This window comes from Danio rerio, chromosome 9 (genome assembly GCF_052040795.2).
Source record: "Danio rerio strain M-AB ecotype USA chromosome 9, GRCz13ab, whole genome shotgun sequence".
Taxonomy (NCBI): Eukaryota; Metazoa; Chordata; class Actinopteri; order Cypriniformes; family Danionidae; genus Danio; species Danio rerio.
The window spans coordinates 12,454,217-12,480,019 of record NC_141029.1 but is presented as its reverse complement, the minus strand read 5'-3'; the positions used below and the strand labels follow the sequence as shown (position 1 = coordinate 12,480,019).

Sequence of the window (25,803 nt, the reverse complement as noted above, 5' to 3'; positions counted from 1 at the left end):
GTTAATATTTTCTATTTCCTCCTAAATTATGCGTGAAACTGTATAAAAAAAAAATGAACTGATCCCCGGTGAAATTGCATTTTTGATTTTCTTGACTAGATATTGTTCTACAGCTTCTGGAAATAAGCATTAATTAATCAACACGTTGTTTTTAATTAATTTTATTTGAGACAGGGTTTAACTTCCTGTTTAATTCATGAATCACTTGATGCGATTTAGCAAAGGACCGTCCTCATTTTCTCTATTTGCACCAAAATACAATCCGCTCAGCAATTGACCCTTTTTTAACGCCACATAAAAGCTATCGCTCATAACCCAGGTATGCTATAAAAAGAGCAATCACAGCCACTCTGATCACCGCTCGTGTCAATCATATTTTGTCTTTATGTTTCAATAAATTTCTGATGTGCGGTGGCTCTGTGGTTCCCACCCTTGTGGTTGACCTTGTTTGGTAGTCCCATAAATGCATAAAGAGCCATTTGATCTTCAACGCTTCGTGTTCTCATGCTTGATGTTTGGTTTAAAAAAAAAAAAAAAAAAAGAGACGAGAGAAGCCATGTTAAGTAGCGCTTCAGATTTGGGAGATTCATTGTGATGCTTTAGAAGTGTGCTATTTATATGAACACCCCCTGTGTGTCAACCCATCGCAGGATTTGTTTTAAGTCAGGCAGTAATCCACTGTATGTAAATACCCTTGTCTTTTGATGTTTTAATGGAATGCCAGATTGAAGTCTGCGTGCTGCTACAAATATTAAACAAAAGACAAATGTTTAGTTTGCAAAATGTTTCTAAATGTGGCGTGCGTTAATTATTCTGGCATTGGGTAAGTCTCGAGACTATGATAAAATATAAAGAGTGTCCTCCTTACGGGCTGGAGCTTAAGTCATTAACCCAAAGGGAGCCATTTGTTGATACTTAAAGACCTTGGTATTCTTCCAGCAAAAGGAAAGAACAAATTGTCACACAATTAGGCAAAATGGGTAGTTTCAAAAGTTTTGAAAAAGTCTTCTTCTGCTTTTCTGAGTTCTTTGAACTACCATTAGGTTGTGATGGTGAGGTAATTCTGGCCCGTAGCCAGCCTGGTATAAAGGATGGTTCTTTTTTTCTCAAAAAGTGGACCATTTTGCATTTTTTTGCCATTTTCTTTTTTATTATGAGATTGAAATACTGCATTTTAGAGACATTTTAAGCACTATTTTAGTTGGATTAGCTTGTCTGATGGTCATCCTAACCACACTTTTTGATATACCAAAAATATTTCCTGAAGATTTAGAAAAAAAGAAATATGAATAAATACTTACTTTAAAAACACAAATTTATTACATCATATTATTAGAAAAAAATAGCAATCTGTTAAAGTTTTAAATGTAAAAATGTAGCCTGTTTCATTTATTAGGTAAATAACAAACTTGCCAACAATTTTGGCCATTTAAATAATTAAAAATTAAAACATAATACTAATGTTTGAAAATGCATGGATAACAACGATAGCCGAATTAGTATTCAAAATAATTGTAATTTGGGCCACTTTTGGTGCTTCACAGCATTTTATTGGTCATTTTTTGATGCAAAAAGGTCCCAGATTTAGAATAAAAATGACTTGAAATGCTTTTCTATTTAAAAACAATACAGTTGCGAAAGATGACTTCAGATTGCACAGCTGGATGTTGGACTGAAAAATAATTGTTTGCATTGGCCAAAACTGATTAGCTAAAGTCATAACAGTCAACAAAGGGTTCCACTCGATCTTAAAGCCTTTTTCAAAGGGTTCTTTTCACAATTCATGATGGCATAGCAGTCAAAATAGGACAAATGAACTCATTTATGGAACAAATTTTGGATCTTTGTCTTTCTAACCCCCCTGGATACGGGCCTGTAATTAATGGCTCTTTGCTGTCTTTCTCTGCCTTTTTTGAGTAATTTGTTTTTCCCACTAAGCATTCGTTTAATGTTAGAAAAGTGAAAGAAAAGAAATAAATCATTGGGGATCTTTAGTATTTCAAACTTCTTTGACCTCTGAATGGAAAATATCATCACTGATGATGTTGGTCTAAGGCTGGAGTTTCATTTGTTTTGCTTGGGGCATGCAAGGAAGCAAATGTACTATGAAAATGTGTGTTTACACTGATTTTAGAATGCACTGCAATCACTTACCCAGGAATCCCACTACAGGCAACAATGTTGATTGCTGATTTTCTTGCATGGCCTACAGTACACAAACAGAAGGAATCAAATCAGAAAAAAAAATGTTGTAATATATTTTATAAACTATATTGTATAAACAAATGTTAGTCCAAAACTTCATGTATTATAAGAAATAGGCTTCATGGATTACAAGAAAGTTTGAAATTTATTTACAGCATATTTGGAAATAGGGTATTCTGTTTACTAGCTCAAGAGCCCAGCACCAAATCTCTAGCTCAAGAGCCCAGTACCAAATCTCTAGCAAGTTCTCTGGTTTATAGTTTATGATATTTTTTCTACCCAATTTAATGTTTCACAGACAAGCATTTGAAGAGTTCAGATGCAAAAACCTTTAGTTCCTATATGAAATGTTCTTCAAAATTTTGCTTTTTTTCACAGGTTTCTATGTGTAGGTTCAGTAATTTTAAGACATATAATACGTTATACAGCGAGAAAAAAAAGTATTGAACACATCACAATTTTTCTCAGAAAACATATTTTTAAAGGTGCAGTTGACTTGATATTTTTACCAGATGTTTGTAACAGCCGAATAAATCCATTTTTGCAAAGACAACTAAACTAATTAGATTACAAATGAGGTTTTGTGTAATAAAATAAAAATGACTCATAAAAAAAGTATTGAACACATGAAGAACGGAAGGTGTAGAACAGCAGTGAATGTCCAGACAGCAGGTAAAATCTATTCGTAGCTGTTCAGCAACCCTCTGTCCTTTGTACAATAATATTAGCTGCTTCATCATCCTGTTAATGTAGGTGTGAACTGAAAATAAAACCAGGGCCGAGATTTTAGCAAGACAATGATCCAAAACACAGCCAATGAAACTCTCAATTAGTTTTAAAGAAAGAAAATCAAGCTGAAGAATGGCCTAGCCAATCACCTGACTTAAATCAAATAGAAAATACAAAAAAAGTTTAGATTTGTTAGATGAGACACAGAAAACCATCAAGATTTTTACACTCTGTTGAAGTCTCTTTAAGCTTCCATCACCAAAACAAACCTTTTATATAAAGTATTAATTACATCTGAGTAGTTCAGAACTTTCTATTTTTGTCATTTCACTCTTATCACACAACAAATTTATCTACTTTAAATTTTTATTTATTTTTATGTTTGTATTGTTTGGGTTTTTACCAAAATCTTGTTTAATTCCATGTCAACAGCTTCTTTAGAAATATTACTCCCAGGGAAAAAAAAAACATGACCCATTCAATATTTATTTTTTACACTGTATTCATCGTCTTTAATGTGAAATAAGTGAACATAAACATAGGAGGCTCATTTTAGAAGAACAGAAGGCTGTTGAATTTAAAGTTTTCATTTTGAATCATATCTCTAAAAAAAACTGTAGCACAACGCTTATTACAACTGATTTCAGGTATTACAGTTACTCTCTTGGAAACAGTTGGAGATGCATTATGAGCAGTAATTTAATCCTAAGTGTTGTTTGAAGTGCTAAGTATGAGGAACAGTAATAGTAATCATTGCCTTAGAAAGTACCACTAAAGATCATGAATTTTTATTATTATTCACTTTTTATTACCCTTGCCTTTGCCTATGGTCACATGCCCTTGAGAGCAACCCCATTCGCTTCTAAAATCCAGAAAGGAACAGAGAGGTATGGGCGATTTCTCAGCTTGACACAAAGTTGTTGTTAAGTGGCTGCTTTCCCCCATGCAGTGATTAGATCTATCTGCTGTGTAAATGAGTTCACAGCTTCACACCACATCATTTGCTGTTTTGTGGGCTTCTTCTTTCCACATATTAGTTCTGTTGTTTAATTTTGCTCCCAAACTCTTTTAAGTAAGTTGCAAAAACCAACTTGGATTGTTTGTTGTTGTTTTTTTTATGTGAAAACTCCCCCGACTCTGTTGTTTATCTTGAGATCCAGGGCTGCTAATAAGTCTTTTAAAACTAGAGCTTGCTACACAGCAGTCCTAGCATTTACGGAAAGGAGTAACCATTCCCTGATAGAGAGCAAGCGATTTTGGTCTAACCTTTCAGTGCTGTTGAGCTAAAGAAAATGAGGGTCACTTTTCCTAGCACTCCCAGCTAATCAAGCGATTCAGTTTTCATTACCTGTAAGCTAGCCACTTATTAAATACAATTACACGCCAATTGTTTCATGCAGCCTCACAGTGGGAACGGGTGAGAGGGATGTTATTATTTTTGCATATCACAGCCACGTGTTTAGTGGCAGCGTATTCTCACCTAAGATGAGTGAGAGACAGACTATTTTCACGAGGCATCGGATCATTTGAATGGGCCGGGCTTCCCCGTCTCTCAGTCTAATGGCTTTGATGCAGTTGTGAAACGCTCACGATCATGTCAGTAATAGCACCAGACATGTGTTTGTCGGCTCTTGACTGATGATAACAATCGTATATCATTTATTGGCCATCTCATTCTGCTTGACAAGTTTGATAGTTGACTTAATCATCCTTGGCTGATTTACTAGTCCTCATCTGCGAGCTGTTTTTCACAGAACTGACAGGCTCACGTTTGACTCTGCGATGGATTTTACAGTGAGCCGATTCCAATTAAAATGGAAGTGGTTTTCCACTTCCCTGTGGTCATTTGTATTGGAGACCTTTTGGGAATAGCTATTTTTTCAAGTCTTGTTTTTAAATCTGCAAGTTCCCATACATCCACTGCGTAGAATTAGACTTGAGATACAATCTGCCCCCGGTGAAAGTATTCCCTTCTAAGATTTGTTGTAAATCAATATTTAATAAAGAGTTTTAAAGATGAGGAAGAAAATGAGCATGGCATCATGGGAGCCGAGATTTTATGAGCATCGTTTTCAGAGGAGAGCAGCACAAATATTCATCCTCACAAATAAAGAATAGATATCATTGTGACAGAAACATTCATTCATTTATTTTTTGTTGGCTTAGTCTCTATTCAGTGGATGCCATTCCAGCTGCAACCCAGCACTGGGAAATATGACAGGAACCAGGGCTTTAAAATAAGGACTGCCCGATGGCCCAGGGCCAGCGTGCGAGACGCTCAGGACAGTAGAAAAGATCTTTACTAGCCTGACTGTGCCAGTGCTGCCTTGTCACTAAACTTTAATTTGGCTGCAACTGTTTGTCAATAACATGCAAATAGGATGCTTTCACACCAAGATGTTTGTTTCGGAACCTGTCTCGTTTTCCCAGTTAACATGGTTTGTTTGACATATGTGAATACCACAATTGTGCTAGGATCAACGCCAAATCAATCAGTCCGAGATCACCTGAATGAGGTAGTCTCGGCTCGATTGAAACGAGCTCTAGAATGGATCAGTTGTAGTGAGAAAGCAAAATGATACAACAAACTAACGAAACAGGCTATATCACAGTGTATTATGATTTTGTAAAAGCATATATGGCTATATGAAGAACGTATGAGTACAATATCAGAAAAAATAGTAAAAAAAAAAAAAGTAATATGTACCACTGCAGTTTGTACCATGGGAAACCAAAATGGACCATTGGTTTCAAAATCTGCAAATACAATATCGTACCCTCATCAAAGGTACAAATCTGATCCATGAGTGTACCACTACAGTGAGATGATGACACTTTGTACCTTAACAGTGTCAAATGTGTTCCTTCAAGAACCATTCAAAGGCATTTTGCTTCAACCAAAATGTGTCAATTTATTTTCATTAAATATAAAAACATCAAATACATTTATTAAACAAAGTTTTAGTTTGGAAAAACATTTCTTTTTGTGTGAATACACATGTTCTAATTTAAAATAAAGATTAAAAAAATAATAATATTAAAACAAAAATCAAAAGATACATTTTTGTATTATAGGACTTATAGAAGTTTCTTTAAACATATGCTTTAAAATGAAGTTTCATGTTTTAATATGGAAATTATTCATGAAATCACTTTGCCTTTCCAGTAATATTTATTTTCATTGATATTGTAGTAAAGGAGTTGTACTTATGTACCTTTTATATGAGAACAATTGTGTATCTCCAATTTAATTGTACCATAAAAGGTACAGAACAGTATTATAAGAGGTCTTTTCTGTACCATATGAGGTAAAAAACAAAAGTACTAAACTTCCTTAAGGAGCATTATTTGTACCACTTTGTACCTTTTTCTGAGAGTGTAAAGTGGGATGTCATTCCTACCAGCAAATGTGCGTTTCATGACGAATACAAAAGTGAAAGATGAAATATAGTTCTCTTTATCCGTTGGGAAAATTAACAGAAATTGCTATCTGATCATTTTTTCCATATTTCAATCTTATAATATTTTGTATTACGCTAATTGTTTTGTTCATTTATGCACTGACACCTCGAATGAAAGATCAACATCGATCTGCTTCAGGATCAGACTGCAGTCTCAGTTCATCTGTTATTTATCTTTATAATGTAAGCCTATAATGCATAATTCTAGTCAAAGTTTTTTATTTTTTTAAACAAGTTGATTAATTCAATATATTTTTACAAAACTTGACAACTGAAATTAGGCTGTATAAGAAATGTTTATTCTTTTTTTTAATGTATTTACATCACAATGTAATTTTTTGAATTATCAGTTGTATTTAAAGAAAGGTTCTGCTGAATAAAAAGTGAATGTATACAATTATGTTTGGCTTTTGACACATTATTTAAAATATATGGCTGAGAAATCACAGTTTTTTTTTTTTGTTTTTTTTTTTTTTTCAATCGAACCAGTACAAAAAATCCTTAGCATTGAACCCTAGGATATCTAGTATGTTCTGAGGAAAACAATTGACTATTCCTCCTTAAGGTATGTGTACAATCTAAAATTAATTGAAAGGCCTTTTTAATGACGGGTCACTCTAAACTGTGTGCTTTCATAAAACATTAAGAAAGTTGAAAACTTTAATCTTGATGGATTATTCTGTTTGCTTTCACAGGATTATGCTGAGAAGGAAAAAACCTTGGCCAAAGCCCTGGAGGACCTCAAGGCCAACTTCTACTGTGAGCTGTGTGACAAACAGTATTACAAGCATCAAGAGTTTGACAACCACATCAACTCGTATGACCACGCTCACAAGCAGGTAATGGGCCTGTTGTCTGCCCCTTGATGCAATGCATGGCAATAATAGAGTGTTTTAGAAGATGACAACAAATGTTTTTTGGAGTGCACATGTGCAGCACAAGACAAATTGCTTCCCCTTCGACTGAGAGGTGGTGGTCTTATAGCGTTTTAATTTAGCAGGCCATAGATCAGAAGCAGGCAGGACAATTTGAAGTCCTGGTGCTTTGTTGTTGTTTGTTTCTGTTGCTTATCCCCTTTTCTCAGGGTGATGTTAAATCTCTTTCTCAGCAGCATGCTGCGTAAACAAGTTGGGGTGCTAGTTTTGTTGACCTGTTCATAAGCACTGCAAATTTATTATTAAGCCATAAACCTAACATGCATGAACTTTTGCTGAGAATAGCTTTAAAGTCTCATGAGTAATCAGATCCATGGAGCAAAATGAAAAAAGAGCATCATTCTGCAGTTAAATTCCGAAAAAGGTGCAAAGATGGATGGATAAATCTTTCTAAGCTGATGCTGTCTCTCTTGTGGAAAGGTCCACAAGGTGGGACTCAACCTTGGGATGCTTGAAGCATAATACCGCTACAGTATATGTACTCTAGGCTATTAGCACCAACTATAAGGAGCCAGTTACTATATATATATATATATATATATATATATATATATATATATATATATATATATATATATATATATATATATATATAATGTTTATATATAATGTTTATATATAATGTTTATATATATATATATATATATATATATATATATATATATATATATATATATATATATATATATATAAACATTATATATATATATATATATATATATATATATATATATATATATAAAAACATTATATATAAACATTATATATATATATATATATATATATATATATATATATATATATATATATATATATATATATAATGTTTAACAAAGTAAAGGAGGAATAACACCTCATGAACAACTAAATACTATGTGCCTTATGCAGCTGCAGTCTCACAACTTGGCAGGTCTGTCTTCTAAAAGCAAGTGCTGTCGGTAACACTTTAAAATAAATATCCGTTATGACTAGTTAATAGATCATTAATAAACCGTTAGTTATTGAGTTATAAATGACTTGTTAAATAAAAGTTAATAGTTTGTTAATTATTATATAATATTATTGAACTGTGCCTTATAGTTAGCCAATAGATAACTTACAAGCTGTTAGTTAACTAGTTAAAAAATGACTTGTAAACTGTATTTTAATGATTTATAACTACACCTAATACATTAGTAATAGATCATGAACAAGCTGTTGGTAAATTACTTACTAAAGCGTTGTTAAATATCACTTAATAGTTTATATATGTTACTGGGACGTTATTCTAAAGTTGCGACTATTCTTCATTTATTAACAGCCCTATTATTCACAGCCATATCACCCTGCAGCCCAAGACTGGTTACTCACTGAAGCTAAGCAGGGTCGAGCCTGGTCAGTACCTGGATGGGGGACCACTTGGGAAAACTAGGTTGCTGTTGGAAGTGGTGTTAGTGAGGCCAGCAGGGGGCGCTCAACCTGTGGTCTGCGTGAGTCCTAATGCCCCAGTAAAAGTGAAGGGGACACTTCACTGTCAGTGGGCGCCGTCTTTCGGATGAGACGTTAAACCGAAGTCCTGACTCTCTGTGGTCAATAAAAATCCCATGGCACTTCTCGTGAAAAGAGCTAGGGTATAACCCCGGTGTCCTGGAAAAATCCCTCTTTCAGGCCTTACGATCATGGCCTCCCGATCATCCCCATCCACTGAATTGGCTCTATCACTGTCTCTCCACTCCACCAATAGCTGGTGTGTGGTGAGGGTTGTTTAATTTTGCTCCTAAACTCTTTCAAGTGAGTTGCAAAAACCGTTGAACATTGTGTTTAATGTATAGAAACACACATACTGAGCCATCACCTGGCAGAACAGCAGTATACAACAAAATACAAACCCATGAGGTTTGGGCACTTTTTGTGCTAAACATGAAAACAAAATAAATAAAATTTATTAGAAAAGTTCTATAAAATTTCACTGGTATTAGTAGATGGTTAACAAACTATGAACAACTGAGCTGTAAAGTGTAAGTTAATATAATAGTTAAATATCAGTTAATAGTTTATGTATGATATTTGGATGTTATTCTAGTTGCAAATCTTTCTAATTTACTAACAGTTAATAAATTAATAATAGTTGCAACTTTAGAATAACGTCTGAATAACATGCATAAACTATGAACTGATACTTAACAAGTCTTAACAAGTAATCTACTAACAGCTTGTTCATGATCTATTACAAATGTGTTAGGTATAGTTAGAAATCGTTCAAATACAGTTAAAAGGTCATTTATAACTTGTTAACTAACAGCTTGTAAGTTATCTTTTGGCCATCTATAAGGCACAGTTATAAATAATTAACAAACTATTAACTTTTATTTAACAAGTCATTTATAACACATTAACTAACAGTTTATTAATGGACTATTAACTAGTTATAACGAATAGTTATTGTAAATTGTTACCGTGCTTGAATAATTAAGAAACAGGGTCTTCTCATAGGATAAGAATAATAATGAGAAACTGACGCTCTGGACAGGCAGACGAGCACTAAGTCACCGATTTTGATCCCGCCACAAAACTATTTTAAACCTGAAAGGTAAAATTAGCTGACAAAAGCTCAAAATTATCCAGTTTTTTTCTAATATTAAAGCTAACATGGGCTACTGTTGTCTTAAATGATTCTCAGCACACACAAATCTGTAAAAATGTCAAAAAAGTACTCAAGGTTTTTTATTTTTTTATTTGCCTTATTACCCTAACTTGCCTGATTATCCTAGTTAAATCTTTAAATTTTACTTTAGCTGAATGCTAGTATCTTAAAAAATATGTAGTAAAATATTATGTACTGTCATCATGGCAAAGAAATAAGTTATTAAATCTATTATGTTTAGAAATGTGTTGAAAAAAACTTCTTTGCATTAAACAGAAATTGGGAGAAAAATACAACAACACAATGTTACAATGGAAGAACAAGTGTTGTGATGTAAATGAGAATCTGTGGTCCAACAGACAGGAACAGTCTGCACTGTAATTCCTACACCACTCCATGTACAGCTTTCCCTACAGGGACTGTCCTATGTTCACATTTATTTTATTTATTTTATTATTTCTTTTTTTTGTGCTATGCAGTGTTGTCTTTTCCTTTCTGTATCACAATGACATGGTCTGTCAACAAATTACAGTACAAACATAAAAAGCATAGATGTGAATCTTGTCCAGTCTCTTGATAGCAAACTTTCACATGAGGTGTAACCTTCAGTTTAAAATATTTGTCATTAAAACTGTAGCCATAGTTTACATCAGAACACCCCTCAAGAGTACACTATTATATTCACAACATGACTAAGCCTTTTGACTGTCTTATCCGTAAACAATGACACAAAGATTTGTCATTCTGATGGCACTGACATGTTCATTGATACAAATGTTTATTTTTGAGAGACAAGTATTGTTAGTAAGAACCCATAGTAATAACTGGGGATTTTGTGCAAGAGACTGACTTTAAGGGAATCCAGGGTATTTTACTATTTGTACATTTTGTTTTGAGAAATGCAGATACTTGTTTGCAGATTTCAATTCTGATCTGAGAAATGTACCAAAGTGACTGAGAAAAACTGTATTTACAAAACTGATTAAAATTAGCAGCAGAGTTACATATTACAAACTGTAATATAGTAGTAAGCACTATAGAAAAAAAAATGGTTTTACATAACAAATTGACATTACATTACATGCATAAGTAACATGTCATAACATTACATTTCATGTTAAAATTATTTATTATAGTCATAGTTTACTGATATATAATCTCTAGAGTTTTATATTAACTATATATTAGTATTATAATATCACACATTAACTGAAACAGCAAATAATAAGACATGGATCGTTGTATTTAAAAATCAATATTAGGGCTGCACAATATTGGATTTTTTTTTTTTTTACTGCGATATATATTGAGATACGATTACAATTTCACCAAATGACTTAAATACCTCTATTTGTTAAAGATTCAGGTACAGAAATTGAGTAATCAAATGTAAAATATCATTACATAGCATAAATAATATAATTAAATATAAAATATTTTTCATAAAATATATAACATTTTTCAAATGATACAGTTCTTTGTGCCTGAATGCTTTAAACTCTCTTAGTATGCTCATACAGTCATACAGGCCTTAAAACATGTAAATGATAAACAGGTGCTCCATTATGGTAAAAATCTCCAATGACTCTATGTTCTATATCATGGCTCCTGGTCAAATATAATCCCAAATCAACATTATTGATTCTGCGACATGTTCATCCAATTGCAGATGCACACATTACGATATCGATGCTATAACAATATATTGAGCAGCCCTAACCAATATTATTACATTAAAATAGAAATAAATAATACTAAACGTTTCAGATGAAGTTATGTTGGTTGCAACCCAGGCTCATTCTGAAAACGTAGTCCTGTGGACGTTTCTGGAGACCGCGAAATACAGGGAGGTATTTTTGCAGTTTTTGTTTTTCGCAAAACCACGAGAGGTTTTTTGTATCTCAAACGTCTCTCGCAAGAACCGTTTGCGCCCGCGCTGTTCTCGCGTAAACCCACCAGAGGCTGCTGTCGATTGTCATTTGTCTGACTGACTAAATAATTGACTGGACGACTGGCCAATCGACTGACCCACCTACCTCCTTCCCTAAACCCAACCAACAATTTACAAAAGCCGTCCAGAAAAAGTAAAGCCCTTGTCTGATTTTTACCACATTTTTGGATTTTACCACATTCGCACCCTGTTTTGAACTTGTTCTTTTTATTTTTTGGATTCTGTTTTTTGTCTTACCTGATTTCTGGAACCACTCTTCCCCAGACTCGAACCCAGTTGTTATCATGGTCAGCTCCTTTCTGCGTCTCAACTCTGCCGACATACACGACGAGCTAACTCGTGAAAATGGTTGCAGTGGGAAAGCCCTCCACATGGAGGTAGGCGGTTAACCAGTAAGCGCAAAAAAAAAGGCGTCATACCGCCCCCGTAGTGTTCGCTTAAAAAATAAAATGCAGTCATACGTACCTCCGGCTACATAATTCGCAGTCTCCAGAAATGTCCATGGGACTACATTTTCAGAATGAGCCTGGGTTGGTTTGTTCAGTGGTTCAAACAACATTTTTTTTAGAACATTATCCAGACATATCTACACCCAATAATGTTTGAAAATGATAGATAGACAGACAGACAGACAGACAGACAGACAGACAGACAGACAGACAGACAGACAGACAGACAGACAGACAGACAGACAGATAGATAGATAGATAGATAGATAGATAGATAGATAGATAGATAGATAGATAGATAGATAGATAGATAGATAGAACTCTTAAATTCCGATATATTCTGCAGCAAACAAACATATTGTAACTTGAGTGCTTTTTCAGACTCAGTGTATGTTGATTTAAGAACCAGCAGCATCCAAAAATAGCAGTGTAACCTTTAATAGCAAGTTAAAGCTTTAATTCTACCACTTGTCCTGCTGTTTGATATCGGCCCTGACCCCTATGCTCTGACTCACTCAGAAACTAAATGCATGGAGTCTCCAGGGCCCGCTGCGCTGTCAATAACAGGGCTCACTGAACTATTGACTGAACACCATCTACAAACCCTCCACCCATGACCTTGCTATTGAACACCACAAAAGAAGTGAAATGAACGGATTATGAAGAGAAAAAGCCACTCCCCTTTGCTGTCTGATACGGGTGCTGTACTTGCCGTTTCGTGTCATTCAGATGCGTTTGTCACACGGCCTCCTATCAGCACAGTTCAAACTATTCTACAAAAAGAACACACTCCAACCATTCAGCGTCTTAACAAACGGGGTTGATGGATGAATAGCACAATTTCCCAGCAACCCCCGGGAGCTGGCAGGGCATGTCTGCCGAGAATATAATGGAGTACGGGAGACCCACGGCCCCACAGAAAGCTCAGAGCTACAGAAAAGCCTGGTGTTTCTGTCAGTGTGTGAATCATCACTGCCAAGCCGTCTCCCTCTGACTGGTCTCAGTGTTGCTTTTAATTAAGAATACATGTCCGGTCAAAAAATTACAGTGTTAAAATTTTCATTCACTCTCAAGTGGCCTGTCAGTCATTTCTGCCCCCACTGTACATGAAAGGATTTCACTGGGTATTTGCCGTACAGCTCTTTCACATCAGGGCTGCATCCTACTATAAATGATGTAACCACATCCAGTCATGTGAAATACAGGCTACATGCATTAACGGCTCATTCCAGGGCTTCTCTCGCCAAATGCATTAACAATCAATGAAGAACAGCTCCTCCAAGCAATGCACCTGAGAGTCAAATAAATATAGCCCACGCCAACCTGTTTGCTATTTTTGCAAGGCTGGCTGACAGTGAACCAGCGCAGCAGATCAGGCCTGAGTTTGCCCATACTGTGCCAGCAGAGAGCGACAAGATATGTGCTGAAGGATAGAGGCCAGGTGCACAAAGAGACCCTATCCTGATGGGATCAAACTAGTTACCCTGATGTGCCCACTCCACACTGAGCGGCCCTTTAACATGACAAAATTATATCTGATGTGACCGCCTTGCGTTCCCCTGACTATGAGCCCCAGCCACGGTAAATGCAATCACTGAAGCCTTCTCAAATAAGAGAGGTTACAGCGCCACTGAACTGTGTATAACTGTGCAACCTGAGTGGAATGCGTAATGTTGGGCCAGATGACTCTTCTTGGCTGCCTGGAAAAACCAGCTTTCGCTTGCATAAAGTCTACCTCGCCAAAGTACAACATGTAGCCTGTAGTGCAATAAAAATGCTTTTCAGAAGAGCTTGTCTGCTGTCTTAAAGCTAAGCATCAAGTATTAATGGATAATTAAATGAAAGCTTTCAGGATTAATTGGATGTGATAACTGTTCTAGAGCTGGTTGTTGCTTGGAGACGTCTGGTGCTTTCAAAAGGAGTGTAGTTTTTAAACACCCATAAATATCATATCCTTGTGAATTATTAATGGAACTTAATTTCGATTATCTAACGGACTTACTGTGGCCACGTTATGTGTGCACAGACAAAATCCTGATCGATGAGATGCGTTTATGGCCCAAGAATCGGACATTCGTGATGGCTTCCATCCATCTTACATTCAAAGCACAATGCCTTTTAGACCTGGAAACAAATGCAAATTAGCATCACTGAGTTTTATCTCAAATAAATAGGACAATTTCATGGAGTTTAGCAACCTCATCCTTAGCTTCTTTTCATTTGCGCAGAAAATGGATTTGATGAAACATAACATTGGTGTGCAAACACCTTAATTGCCTTCCTCCTCTCTTGAAGAGATTTGTAATCTTTTTTTGCTGTGTATAGCGCACTGTGATACCCAGTCTCGATAATGAAAGGTTGTTAAAGCATGGAATAAAAGATTCATGGTGTTGAAGGGGATTATTTTTCGAATCGCTTTTGTTGCTTTGGCATGGTTGACATGTTGAGATAGGTGAATGAATGAGATATTCTTTGTCCCTCCCCAGAGACTGAAGGAACTGAAGCAGAGAGAGTTTGCCCGCAATGTGGCCTCCAAATCCAGGAAGAATGAGAGGAAACAGGAGAGAGCTCTCAGACGCCTACATGAGCTTGCTGAACAACGCAGAGAAGTGCAATGGTGGGGGATGTTTTGTTTATTTTTATTTTTTTATACATATATATATATATATATATATATATATATATATATATATATATATATATATATTTATATATATTTATATACAGTTTACCAAGGTATGCATATATATAATATGGTCTAAAATAAAGCAGACTAGTTTGTTGTTAAATACGTGCAAATTAAAACATCAATGCAGCATGTGATTTAATTGAAAAGTATTTTTGTGTTGTACTATGCAATCCTCAGGTTTCCCTAGGGAGTCCAGATCTAATTGTCACCTCATTTTTCTGTTAGATGAGTGTAAATGAACCTGGCTCTTATATTTTGTTTCTTTTGTTCCTCTCCTTTCTGATGCAGTGCCCCAGGAAGTGGTCCTATGTTTAAGTCTACCACAGTGGCAGTGGAAGGTTCTTTCAGGGAGTCCTACTGTGATGATGATGCCCAAGAAGAGAACCAAAACTGCATGGCTCAAGATTCGGGGGGTCAGATCCATTCCAGCAGTTGTGGCATAGCTAGTAAACAGTCACCCTGGTCATACAATGGGAGGGCCAAAAAGCAAACTTTCAGACGCAAAATTGCATTCTCTTTTTCCTTTCCAAAGAAAGCAACTGTTAAGCTTGAGTCATCAGCAGCGGTTTTCTGTGAGAGCACGGAGGAGGGGTCGATGGAGCGAAGCCGCAGACAAAGACTCAGAACACCCCCTGTTGAGCTTGACCTCCCTGGGTCCCCCATGGAGGAAAAAGTACTAAAATGCGAGGAGGCAATTTACAGCACTGGCACACAGCAGAGCGAGCATTTCCAAAAAAGTGACAGCACCGAAAGTCAGGGGTCATCAGATATCCCTGTGGCAGGGGAAAGCCCTTCGTCAACGGCAACAGATTTGTGTGCTTTGCTTGTTTACTCAGAGAATGTTCCTAGTCCTGCCATGTCCCCGTTAAACACTTCCCCTTTTTGTTTGAACAGTGCTGATATTGTTCTTGAATCTGAAGACTCTGTTGAGAGCTTAAAAAGCAGCAGTGCTGAAAGTAAATCTGAGACCTCTGAGGATGTGACAGAAGAGGGTAGTGGTGTTACAGAGAAGGGGTGCTTGGCCATCAGTGAGCCTCCCGAAAAGATTTTCTCAGATGAGCCACCTAAGAATGATTCTTCTCAAAGAGAAGAGAAAGTTGAGGAAGCACCTGCAAAGTCACCTTATGCTTTCACAAAACCCAGCCAGCCTTTTTTCTCTGTTTTAAGCAGGGACGGAAACACCATCTTCCAGTGGCCCTCTGAGATGGTGTCCTTTACAAGGACAGAGCCATCCCTGTCTTTTAGTTGCAACCCCCTCCATTTTGACTTCAAGAGGACACGGATTAGAAGGTCTGCCGACACCCAGGAGATGACTGAGCCCAAAACTGATGAGGAATTATCTGTCTGCTCAGGTTTCAAATCCTGCCACTCTGACAAGCACATCGAGGAATCTACAGCCACCCCCAGAAACAGTCCCAGCCAAGGAGCAGAAGGCAAGGTCAGAAAGTGTTATCAGTATTCAAGTGACACAGAGAGTTGTGTCAGGTTGAAAACACATGACAAGTGTAGACATTCCAAAGATTGGATTCATGCAAGCAAGAGAGTGGAAAAGAAATTGCGGAAAAGGAATCAACGTCATTACAGGAGCCATGCTAAAAGAAAACGCAGAAGGCGGAAGAGGAGGAGAGACAGACACTGGGAGACAGAGAGCAGTATGTTGAAATCTAAGAAATTCCACAGACGACCTGAGTGTGTGAAAGGACTTGATAGCCAATTTAGAGGCACCACTTCACAGCAAGTGCATCCATTAGAGAAGTCAAAGCAATCAGCTCAAAATCAGGCTGAGGATAGCAGCACAGCTACCGTAGTTGAGGAAGGGGTGGGAAGCAGAAGGCAGGAGGCAGCAGCCAACGTAAACTGCTCAGCGGGCTGCATCATTCTCTCTGATGAGTTCTGTGCCGATGGTGAAAAGGTGCTTGGGAACAGCAGGGAAAAGCCTGACAATCCAACTGCAGGGGAGCTTACGTCTATAGAACAGTATCCCCGTAACCGAGACACATCTCACTTTCATGAATCCGGTTCAGCCGAAGGGGGGCAAGAGGAGAATCCTAACCCACTAGTGACTAACAGAGATGGGGCATGTGAAGGGCAGAGTTTGAAAAGACCGTGTTCAGAATCTCTAAGAGACAGACATGAGTTTTGTGACTCCTGTCAGTCACTGACAGATTTTTCTGATAAATGCACAGAACCTACCTGTTGTGAGCATGGGACAAGCAGGAAAAGACAAAGGCGGACACAGGATCAAGATCAAACCCCATGCCTTGCAATTGAATGTCCCGTTGTTCACAACTCTGTTTTGGAAGAACAGGACAAGGCCACAGTTGAGTCGAGCATGAAATGCCTTGTTTTAAAAGGCACGTGTGACAGCTCAAACAGGTCAGACCTAAACTCATGCAGTATTGATGATGGAGAGAGCTGCACGGCTGATCCTCAGACATTTAGTTCCATTAGCAGTGCCCTGGGTCACACTGTGGTGGAGAGCAGCGACGGGCAGCAGAGCTCCTCCTCTCAGATCAATGCTTCATGCACCAAGGGCAGTTCAAATCTCCTAGAGACAGATTCAAAGCTCTTGGCGGAGCCAACAAAAGAGAATAGTGAGTCAAAAGCAGCACAAGCCCCCTTAAAGAACTGTAACAAGTATTCAGCGGCTGCTCAGGCCTGCCTGCTGGATGTGAGAGAGTTAGCCCTGCAGAGGACTGAAAAAGCCACCCAAGACAAATCATGTCAGCATAGCCTTCAACCCCCACCGCAGAGATTTCACCTAGGCATTCAGGCTGAGGAGAAGTTGAGCAGAGAGTGCTTCCACACCACCGGCAGCCTGTTCCAACACTCTCCATCATTCACAGCCCCCTCAGACAGCATGGAGAGACACTGTCTCCTGCAGATACAGAGCCACGGACAGGTGCTACACCAGCAGGTTTTCCCCACCAAGCTCAAATCTGTCCTTCACAGGCCACATCTGCCCATGTCATCTGCTGTCCTCCATCCAGTTCACCTGTCACCCTCTGTGCCTTCCGGCTCTATAACAATACGTCACACCATACTACAGCACCATGCTGCTTTCCTGCCCCCACAGCCACCCATTTACCCCCAGGTAGTGCCTGTTTCTCGACTCTCACTAGGAGCTGAGATCTGTCCACCCACCGCTTCTCCTTTTGTGGCCTCTCCACAGGTACCCGTGGTGGCGCCCCCTAATATTCATCCAATGACTGTAACCTTTCATGCCCTGCCACGACCTGCCATGTTTTCGCCTATGTTGACCCCTCATCCTGCTGTCATCCCCCTGCAGTCTCTGTTCTAGCTCTGCAGCTTTTTCTGTAACTAAATGCATTTGCACTGCAGTAGTGAAAGAAACATCTGCAGCATCACTCCCTTAGTTAGAGTATTGAGATAGGAAGTAGCCAATGGGTATTATACAAAAGAATCGTCTTTGCAGTTTGGAAAGGATGCTGTTTCTGTGCCATGTTGTCAGTAGAAATGTTCTTGCAGAAAAGAACTGCACAACACTTTATTAGGAAATAAACTGTATAACTCATCTACCTGATCATTTCTGATATACATTTTATTAAGATTATTACAGATTTTATTCATTTTAAAGACCACAATATTATCAGATCCAAGGCAGAATGATCATTCAATACACTGTTTAGGTGTGCATCTTTATAGAAAGAAGTAATTATATATAAAAGAATATACCTAATAGTCTGTACTTAGACATAACATAATATTGTTAGAGTGACAATATTAAGATATGATGGTCGCTGTTTGCAATTAGTAATGATATGAATCAAAGTGTCATTATATGCAGTATACACAGCTTACCTAGGCATTCATCATGTTGGAAGGCATAAAAAGAGAATCATACTGACAACAGTGTGTATTAATTGCTTTAAATATAACACTGAAATGCCTTTCAAAGGCTAGTGGAAAGTGAACCATGTGCTACGACAGCATTGAACAAACACATGCTCATTCATATGAGTAGTTTTTATGCAAATCAAAAAGCCCATAGCATGTGATGGTGAAACTGAATGTGACTGTCAAAAGTTGAACTAAAACGAGCAAATTCTATTTCTTACTTTGCTAAGTACAGACAGTGTCATCCTCAAATACAGAATCACAGTCAAGTTCAGACTACCGAATGTGTTGTGTAGTTTATTATGTAGTTCAAATTGTAGATCGTACATGCTGTTGCCTAACATATTTGAAAAGAAGCACAAAACTTACCAACTGCAATCCATCCATGGGTGTTTCCCGAATCCCTCATATTGTAACCTGCTTGAGTTAGGAGAGCATAGACTAGATCTTTCTGAAATGATCTGTAGGACATGGAGTACCCTGCTCTGTAGCATTTCTGTGGGGAATTTTATTTGTCCTTACCTATTTTGAATTGCTGTTAATAGACGTTTATAAATATAAAAGGTTTACTCATTCAAGAATGACCAAATGTCCTGGCATGTGGAGTTCATTTTAACCAAAATCGTACGTATAGAAGCAGGCGATTCCCCGTTTTTTTTTTTTTTTTTTCCTGTATTAATATTTCTAGTTGATTTACATATTACATATTACAAACCTTGGTGATGAATTGCTGGTAATATGATTAAATCCTACAAATATTTAACATAGATTTATTGAAATCCTGCTTCAGGGTAACTCCAAAACAGAAGTTCGTTTTTGTTAGCAAAGGATTAAATTTCTCCTGCTTGCATCAGATGAAAGGGACTAAACTCAAGAGAAGGATTCATTTACTTATTTAAAACACTAACTACTAAGATACTTGAATCCGAAAGCAAGTCTAGCTAGTTAGAAAAGAACAGATGAAAATCTGTCTCTTTGAATTCCCACAATCCTTTCATTTTCAAAGGAGATGTGTTGAACTGGAGTTAATGACTTAGCTTTATTGATTTAACGAATAGCCATATGGAAAGTAGACTGTACTTAATTCTTAATAATTATGCTCAAACATATATTTTTAGAAATCTTTTTTATTTAAAGTGAAAATAAATCAATAAAAAGCTACAGAATTATAATCGAGGTTGTTTTAAATGACTAAAATGACTCTATGAACAAGTATTAATGTAGACACATTTTATTATAAACACCACAGTGGAGAAATTTAAGCAGAACTGCAGTTTATTTATTTATTTTTATTTTTTTCTCTGAAAGCATGTAACCGCATTACTAAATACAGTGTAATAAAAATATGCATTAAAACAAGTTGGTACATAGAAATAAAAGACAAAAAAAAAATTATGCAGAGCTATTCAAAAGTGATGAAGAGAAACTGGTGTTTTTGTAACATCTGTTCAACAAAGCTCTGAATCCCACCAGATTGCCCCTTCTTAATTAATTTCAGTTCTTGAATCCTAATCGCATAGGAAGTCCATGATGTTACTGTTTTTTTTTTTTCATGCAGTCAAAAAAAAACATGCTTTGAAAAATTGTACATGCTGTAAATCAGTACTATTTATAAATCATGTAATGTACATGTACATATGTTTTATGTTTTTATCGTGCCAGGTACCCTGTATGTATGAATTATTTAGATAAGATAAAAACAACTATGTTTTTTACGCCACTTTGCCAACTGAATGATGCTGAAGTACTATGTAATAAAACCGAGAAACGAGTGCTTGCTTTCATGTGTGTCCGTTTATGATGTGTCTTAGACAGCTTTCGGGTTCACCGCACACTCAGGTGAAGTCCACAGTATGTGACTACAAACACACTGGAAATGCATGCTTTTTGAAGCCGGGGAAAAAATCCAGGGGTTTTGTCACAGCTAGGGAAGAACTGTTGAATATTTCATCTTAAGGTCTCACACAAGCCATGCAAAGGTTATTGAGCGAGACAGCCACGGTCATTTTCTAGCAACTTTGAGGCAGTGCTTGCTAGACCATCATACTACGAGTGGTTTCAGATCGTTGCAGTGTTAATGCCCTCACCTTTCAGTGTGACTGACATCATTATGCAGAATTATTCTGCCATCCTGTATGTATGAGACTGATTAGCTTAGATGTTCCTCTGTTATTTCCCCTCCTGTCCTTGAGTCACATCTCTCCCAGGCTTCTCTGTTGTTAAAACATTATACCTTTTTTTTTCTGCTGAAGTACAATTGTTGTTTTTGTGTGTGTGTGTATGTGTGCTGACACACACTGTTTCGAAGCTGTTTTTACTTCTCAGGATATAAATTCTTCATATCAACAATTCAATTCTTGATATAATTTTTTTTTAAATTTGTGATATCATTAATTGCTGATTGGGGCGGCACGGTGGCTCAGTTGTTAGCATTGTCACCTCACATCAAGAAGGTCACTGGTTCGAGTTCTGGCTGGGCCAGTTGGCATTTCTGTGTGGAGTTTGCATGTTCACCCCATGTTTATGTGGATTCCCTCCATGTGCTCCGGTTTCCACCACACTCCACAGACATGCTCTATAGGTGAATTGAATAAACTAAATTGGCTGCAGTGTATGAGTGTGTGTGTGTGTAAATGAGCCTGTATGGGTGTTTCCTATTACTGGGTTGCAGCTGGAAGGGCATCCACTTCTTAAAAACATATGCCAGAATAGTTGGTGGTAGTTGTGGTGACTTCTAAAAATAGAGACTTAGCCGTAGGAAAATTTATGAAAATAATTGATTATTGTTGATATGAATCACGTTTTGATTTCAATAGTTTATTTTTTGATATCTATCAATCAGTTTTCATATCAGAAATTACATTTCAATAAGTAAAAAATATATAATTCCTGATATCTGTTATTATATTTTCACTATAATTAATTCACCATATAGGCTGCAAAGATATTGATATCAAAAATAGTGTCACTAGTGACAATGCTAATTTCTGATAACATGAATGTGATTGTTACTAATAAAACAAGTCATTTTAGTTATCAGAAATGACTCGCCTTATCGGCTTAATAAGTGTTAAGTATCAGCAGCCTAATGATGTAGTTGAACTGGTCCACTATATAAAAGACAATCGCCTACACTCAGGGCTTAAGGCACCTCATTTTACCGATTCCCCCTCCTCACATGCACCACTGCCCGCCCCGCTCTTCACTTTCTTCCGTGACTCCCCAACTCTCTTCACTTTTTTCCATGACTTTGTATCTTTACTGTATATGACATGGGCCTGTTGGTTAGAACATTTTTGCAGTGGTTTGCATGTGTCGAATTGTAAATTAGATTATTATTAATATGATTATTATTATTAAAGTAGGATTTTTTTACCATTTCCTAATAAATAATAAATATTATATTTAATTTCTTAATATATAGCCTTATTTATTTATTTATTTATATAATTTATAGATGATTAGAATATATGTAAGCTTTTTGTTAGAGATTTGATGTTTTAGAATAGAATATGTAATGTTCTTAATAATATTTGTAAAGGAAACATATACCCTATATTTGACATTTACATATATTTTAATTAATATGGAAAACGAGTTGTTTTTTTTCCAAAAAAACACGTGTTTTTTCCAAAAATAATATTGGATTTATTTTAAATTTGTGTGCTTGTAAAGCAATATAATTTGCAAAAAGAAATTACGGGGTTCTTCTCTAAAGAAATTGTTACCACACAGTTTAGAGCATCATTATGGGTATTTTACGTTATAGCTAACGTGTTTCAAACCATGGATCTGCGACAGAGAAACTACGTTTTAGGGAAACACTCGTCACTACATCATTCTTTTCCCAAACAAAGCATCATACTATGATAGTCCAGCTGCGAGTTACATCATTGTTTGGGAAACGCACCCCTAAGTGTGGGTCTCCAGGCCTGCAGCTTCATAATGTTGATCTCAAACTGTATGTGGAGGCTCAACATATGGTAATGATAAACCTTTACAAAGTGATGTAATACTTTCGAAAATCACGATCACAATATATATTTATATCCATGCCAAATATCAGTATCAACAGAATGTGATTAATTTTTTATAAACTGTTCAAATATTGGTGTCTGATATAACTTTAATGTGTGATATGACTAAAAGTGGTCCTAAACAAATATGTTCTCAATTCAGATGAGTAGCGGCTTGGAACCGGAAACAGTATTCCATACGTCTTGACTTAACAAGCGAATTGCTGATATCAGAAATACATGTTTATATATCAAAATTAATATGTGGAATGTGTAATTGTGGCTATTAAGTATTAACATATCAACTAGTGATGTTAAATTCTTTACATCAGGGATGGATATTTTTACTAGTAACAATCAAATTGTTGATATCAAAAATTAAGGAATTTCACTTAAACAGGTAAGAAATCAATTATTGATATCAACAATTGAATTTGAACAGCAGCTATGGTGAAAACACATCCCAGATATCAAGAATGATATTGTTTTACTGGTTAGAATGTAATAAAAAACAGTTGATACCAAACATTCAGCATTTTCGCGACAATTCAGTTCTTGACATCAACGATTCAACTTTGTTGTTAACAAAATGAACGGCTTGCCATAAGCTGACCTGCTTTCTATTTTATTTATTTATTTCATTTACACGGACAACAGCACTCGTAAGATTTCCTCATCGTACTTTGTGACTCACAGGCCCATGCAATCACAGCACTCCCTTGTGCCATTTTGTTTCCCTGGAACGGATGCTTCGATTTTTTTGCACCCGCTACTTCTATCCCACAGAGCTAAAACATGCTCTTCCTGCTGTCCACGCTACAGTATAATCACCTCTCTCTGAACCTGGACAACCCGGATGATGGCCGTCGGGTATGTGAGAAATGAGGCGAGCAACGAACGTCCAGGCTTATTTCCTTTCACACGTGTTAACATTAGCATAAAGCCTTTGTTATATAAAATTGCAACATTCTGCGATCTAGAACGCCATATCTCGCCTGCAGACTTATGGACCATCTCTTTACAAACACCCACGTACAGCAGTGCCTCTCACAGCCAGAATAATGCAGGGATAAACAAATGCCTGGCTACCCTCAGACAAAAGCATTCTCTGCAATCTGCGCATTGTGCAGCTCCAATCACGCTTTCCGAGCCTTATCATAGTCATCTTGTTTGTTTGTTGATCAGAGGATGGATCCTATATCGGGCATGCAATTAACAATCCGGGCAACTCATTTGTGTCGTCTCGTTATCCTTTTTGTTTGTTGCTTTTCTTTTTATTTTCCTCACAAGGTCAAGGAAATACACAAGAGAGTGATGCGGGGAAACAGCAAACAGCACACAGGACTGTCAGGCTGTTAAATAATGTTTAATTAACGCTTCCATTCTCTTAGAGCGTGTTTTTATTACTAAACCAAGATGAGCTCCTGGATAATTGCCCCGTTATTGTTGTAGAATGAATGGAAATGTGTGACTCGGAACAGCATTTGAATTAGGGGCTGTAAACGGGTGAATCTGGATTGGGGTTTTATTATATGCCGCGTCTGCATTCAAATCTGATCTCAAATGAAGCTTCAACTGCCTCATTTTACTGTGCATCCTGTATTAAGCTGTCAAGAAAGTTATTGCTTAGCTCAGTAAGAGCAGATTTGACAGTAGCAAGCTTATGAATTTCATTTCCTGATGTCTCTTGCATGAAAAATTAATAGTTTATAAAGAAATATCAAATACGATAAACACATTCAGGAGTCAGGGTTGCATGACTAATGAATATGAAAGCAATAAGCCATGATTTGTTTTACCACGGTTGACATGTTCTTAGAAATGAACTGAAGTGCTTATTAAAATATGCATATACCCAAGTAAAATAAATGTAATGCACATTAAAGTGACTTTTCTTCAATCAAGAAATTTTGAAACATAAAGCAAGAAATAATGTGATATTCAGCTGATTTAATTTGGGTATTTGGGTAGTAAGGAATGTTTTTTTTTTTTCTGTTGTTTTTGTCATCATACATACAGGGCTTGACATTAACTTTTTTGATCACAGCCACTGCGGCTAGTAGTTTTTCAACAGTGATAGCCTCTCTGCATTTTCACAAGCAAAATGTTATTTTTGGGGACACAAAATCTAAATCAAGTCATTTTAGCATGCCATATATGCATATAAAAATGAATTTGACATGCTAAAATTACTTACTCATTCATTTAACTTTTTGTGTGTCGTGGATGAGCTTGCTTAATAGTCATGAGCAAATGGGTCATGGTTTCATATTCATATTCATGTCGTATTACAATTCTTTTTTATATCACATGAATTTTCAGAGCTCAAAATGAAGGATTTACCAAATGTATCTCTGACCACACCAAACATAAAAATGTATTATTTCTAAGCCACAAATTTTAAATGTGTCAGAACAAGCAAAATATTGCTGTATACTATACTTTTTTATTTAACAAAACATATGCACAATAATCTGTACTGTCTGAAGATCCCAGATCACCAGTATAAAATAGGAAGTTAATTTCCCATTAAAGCAATGTTATTGTAAAAAATGATTATTGACACAAAAGGAAGCAGTTAAAAAACTGTATGCAATAATAAAAAAAATAATCACATACACGATTAACGTTAACACACCACTAATAATCTGTTCAAAGAATGGTTAAAGTGAAAGCAACCATTGCTGCTTACAAAAAAACAAATCTGGAGCTCTTAAAAAAGCAGTAAGACTGTGGGTGCATGTTCTTCACTTTTTGTCTAGTCTATTTGAAAGAGAAACGATCACAACAGTTGGGTTTCTGGGCAAGGTTGCTTCATGCAAGGAATTGAGACCGCGCAGGTGGTTTAAAGGGCCATGACACCCCCCACTTTCGGTTAAAGTCTACT

The 25,803-nt window shown here is 36.6% G+C and overlaps 1 protein-coding gene across 16 annotated transcripts in view; it reads left to right on the top strand.

Moving 5' to 3' along the window:
• The window catches only part of znf804a (zinc finger protein 804A), a 255,449-nt gene extending 234,777 nt beyond the window's left edge, over window positions 1–20,672 (top strand). For 15 of the 16 annotated variants that reach the window (XM_087266813.1, XM_087266808.1, XM_087266814.1 and 12 more), the window contains 3 exons: window positions 7,091–7,234; window positions 14,840–14,970; window positions 15,331–20,672. In XM_087266813.1, the coding sequence (XP_087122939.1) occupies window positions 15,350–18,343 (2,994 nt within the window). In that variant the 5' untranslated portion in view covers window positions 7,091–7,234; window positions 14,840–14,970; window positions 15,331–15,349 and the 3' untranslated portion in view covers window positions 18,344–20,672. 16 annotated transcript variants of the gene reach the window in all.
• Window positions 20,673–25,803: the final 5,131 nt, after the last annotated feature.